The sequence below is a fragment of the Uloborus diversus genome, unplaced genomic scaffold, assembly GCF_026930045.1.
Source record: "Uloborus diversus isolate 005 unplaced genomic scaffold, Udiv.v.3.1 scaffold_14, whole genome shotgun sequence".
NCBI classification, from domain to species: Eukaryota; Metazoa; Arthropoda; class Arachnida; order Araneae; family Uloboridae; genus Uloborus; species Uloborus diversus.
In genome coordinates, this window is record NW_026558098.1 from 7,712,639 (window position 1) to 7,716,706 (window position 4,068).

General features: G+C 35.1%; 1 protein-coding gene across 1 annotated transcript; it reads right to left on the reverse strand.

Annotated features, from left to right (window-relative positions):
- Positions 1-1,105: 1,105 nt before the first annotated feature.
- Positions 1,106-2,442, reverse strand: LOC129232896 (zinc finger protein 271-like). Its single transcript, XM_054866999.1, has one exon. The coding sequence runs from the start codon at positions 2,252-2,254 to the stop codon at positions 1,106-1,108; it is 1,149 nt and encodes a 382-aa protein (XP_054722974.1). The 5' UTR covers positions 2,255-2,442.
- Between the last annotated feature and the right edge of the window lie 1,626 nt (positions 2,443-4,068).

Here is a 4,068-nt window from a genome sequence, read left to right on the forward strand (position 1 = left end):
ATAAAATGCTTCAAAGTAATGAAGTAACAAAGAATAGAAACTTTCGTACATTAAGCTACATTGTCAATATTTCAGCAGCATAAAATGCCTTAAAAAACTTCCACTTTCAATGGCGTCTTATCTGCTTGGATTTTCAAAAGTGAATGCAAATTTCCTTGTTGAGAAAATGGGTTCAAAAAAGATTTACAAGAAAACCGTCGTTTGTTAGAGTAGGTTCTCAAGTGTTCGGCGAGTACTACCTAGTCGAGAAAAACCTACAAACACAAATCACGAGAATTTCCTTTTGTCGCCAAAATGGATTCTTAACAATTCACGCAGATTGTAGCGAACATTTATCAGCTGTGACAATGAGGCTTTATCCCAGTATGGATTTTAAAGTGCTTTTTCGGGTTTCCTTGTAGAGAAAATTACTTACAATTATGTTGTAAGTAATTTTCACTACAAGGAATCTATATTTTCTCTTCGGAGACAAATGGCTTTTCTACACAGGGGCGTAGCCAGGGTGGGGACCGTCAGGATTTATCCTTTCTCTAAAAAATAAAGAAACGAAGACTATCTGATCAAAATTCTTCCCTCTACTCCTTCACTAGACCTTGTTATACAAATCTTGTTTCCAGTCAGACCCTTTCTCTTTCTCACCCCCTCCACACCCACATACACATTTTTAAAAAAAATTCAAAGCATCTTAACTTTTTTATATCTTTGTTCTTTCCTAGAATGTTAATGACATTTATTACAAAATAACATTTTCAAAACATTCTTTGTTATATATACTTCAACAATACTCAACAGATTTACATGATCAAACCACTTTTAATCTAATCATACTTTTGATTAAATGCGTAATTTTGTAGATCAGCCTTTAACGGTGTTTTTTTTTCTCTCTATTTTCAAATGGCAATAGTAGATTGCTTTTCAACTGTGATTAGTGTAAATGTATTACGAAATTATTGAAGTATTATTAGAAACTAATTTTTTAATTACATTTCAGTCTAATTTTTGCAAACAAAATAATAAACATAATTTTTAAACGCTATTTTTTCCCATCATATGTCCGGAACCATTTTTGCCTCCGACCATGTCCCTCCCCGAAAAAATATCCTGGCTACGGCCTTGTTTCTACAGTATGTCTTCTCAAGTGATTTTTCAGGTGCTCTTTACGAGAAAATTTCTTAGAACACACTTTACAGGAAAACGGCTTTTCTCCGGTATGGATTCTCACGTGCCTTTTCAGGTTTACTAGTAGAGAAAATTTCTTTAGACAAACTTCACAGGAAAATTTCTGGTGCAGTTCCTCGCCAGAATGAGTCCTCAGGTGTAATTTTAAACTGCTAAGGTGGCAAAATGCCATTGAACAATGTTCACAGGAATACGGTTTCTCGCCGGTATGGGTTCTTAGATGCGTCTTTAAATCTGGAGAGAGGGAAAATGCCTTTGAGCAAAACTCACAGGAGAACGGTTTCTCTCCAGTATGTACTCTAAGATGTTTCTTTAAAGTTGACGCGCTGTAAAATGCCTTTGAACAGTGTTCACAGGAATATGGTTTCTCTCCAGTATGGAACCTCAGGTGTGTCTTTAAATGTGAAGAACAGGAAAATGTCTTCGAACAATATTTACAGGAATACGGTTTCTCACCAGTATGGAATCTCAGATGTGTCTTTAAAGTTGACGCGTGGTAAAATGACGTTGAGCAATGTTCACAGGAATACGGTTTCTCGCCAGAATGGGTCCTCAGATGTTCCTTTAAACTTGACGCGCGGTAAAATGACTTTGAGCAATGTTCACAGGAATGCGGTTTCTCGCCAGTATGGGTCCTCACATGCAATTTCAAACTGCTAAGGCGGCAAAATGCCAATGAACAACGTTCACAGGAGTACGGTTTCTCTCCAGTATGTACTTTCAGATGCTTCTTTAAATTTGAAGAGCAGGAAAATGTCTTTGAACAACATTCACAGGAATACGGTTTCTCACCAGTATGGAGTCTCAGATGTGTCTTTAAGGTAAACGCTGTTATAAATGCCTTCGGACAATAATTACAAGAATACGGTTTCTCGCCAGTGTGGATTTTCTGATGTCTTTTTAAATTTGAATCTTCGGAAAATGCCTTTGAGCAGTGCTCACATCTATATGGTTTTTCACCATTATGGATTCTCAGATGCATTTCTAAACGACTGGCGTTGGAAAATGATTTTAAACAATGTTCACACAAATAATTGTTTTTAGAACCGTGGAGGATCTCAGACTGATACGCCATTGCGAAAGAATATAGAAGTGTTCTTTCTTGAAATTCCCAAGATGAAGGATTTTTTTACTAAGGAAAATTTTTCTTTTTTCAATTACCCTGAGTGGACGAATAGATCTTTACTTAAACAAGAAGTACTACTACATGAATTCTAATGCATGCTAAGTTAAAGATATTTACTGGCAACATCGCGAAAAGTAAATCCGAATATCCACAGCCTGCACTTCGTACAAGAGGCATTAGCCCTCCTTGCTGCTGCTGCGACAGGAATGCATGTAAACTTAAAATGTAGAGTATTTCATCATTGCTGCATTTCCTCACGTAATCACTTCTACACGAGTCCTCAGACAAAAGCAGAAAGAAAGGTGTGAGTTGATGCCAAATATTTGCTGCCTTCCAACAGCATACATTCCTAATTTAAGCTGAAAAGAAAGGAAAAAAAGTAAGAATCAGAGTATATTACAAAAAGAAAAAGTTTTAAGCACAAGCAGGGCTATTAGGTGCTTGATATATGAGTTTTATCCGGTTTTATTCTTCATTTATTCGTCATGCCGAAATCTTGCCCATTTAAAAACCTCAAAAACTTGTTTAATGAGAGTCAACTGCTAAAATTACCGAAATCGTGGGCTACTTCGACCAACATTTTAGAACTTCTTATCATTTCTCAATAATTTTGTAATTATTCATATTATCAACTGTGGAAACCTTTTTCTAATGTCTAGCGTTCTTTTAATTTAATTTTTTAATACTGATCACTTTGTTTCAAAGTATTATTACACTTTTTATTTTATTTTTTTTATTTTGGCCAATGTTACCTTACGTATGGGTTACTTTGGCTCAAAATAGTTTTCCCTATTTAAAATCATTGTAGAACAAAGTAGAGCCAAATAAAGATGTGCGTTCATAGGAAAAAGTATTTATTTGAAAGAAAATTACATTTTACAAGAATTTTGATTCACACACAGGTGTTTTAAGGAAAATTAATTTTTTTTAGAAATGTCTATGCATACCTAGCAATTGTCTTAGAAATTACCAACGGAGAAGATTCATCTTTTCATCAGTTTTTAAGGTGGAACAATTTTATCAAGATAACACCATTCAAAACAAAGGATCTTTAATTTTCTATCTCTTCCAAAAGTTTTTGTTGCGTTCCATACTCTCAACATTAACTCTTTCTTCTCTCGCATGAACAGCTATCATTGGAAACCTGAGCTTATTCCATTCTAAATAATGAAATTCCGTAAACTTGGCAACAAATTTTACGAAATTTATAAGAAGTAGATACAACTGCGTCAACATTTTCTAGACATCCTGCAACTTTTAGTTGCCCTTCATTTTCCATAAAAAAAAGCCATGTAACAGCCCTGAAGATTTGAGTCTGTAATCGCTCTTTTAATCCGTTGTTGAGAATTCCTGTTTTTTTTGTGTGTGTGTTTCCCTGTTTAAAGTCTTGCTATTAGCTTTTCTTTTGAATTATGTGAATTATTTCTTTTATCATTATTATTTACAGCTGAACATATACTATTATATATGTAGTAACTGTTCTTCGAGCGACAACTCTTTTCCAGTATTAACATCATCTTCAACGATTTCCTCTTGGTCTGAATAGGTTTGTGTTTGTTTTTCATTAACCCTTGGGTTTGAAGTCTACGATAAATCTGATCTTGTTAGATTCTTTTTTTTTTCAGCAATCACGATTGCTTATTGTTCTTATTTGACTGTTTTGATGTTCTATGATTTTATTTTCCTCCGCCTCCCTCTGCAGCCCCACCGTCGACCGGCTCCTCCCGACGCTGCTCCTATAGCGAAAACCGTCTCCAGATAGC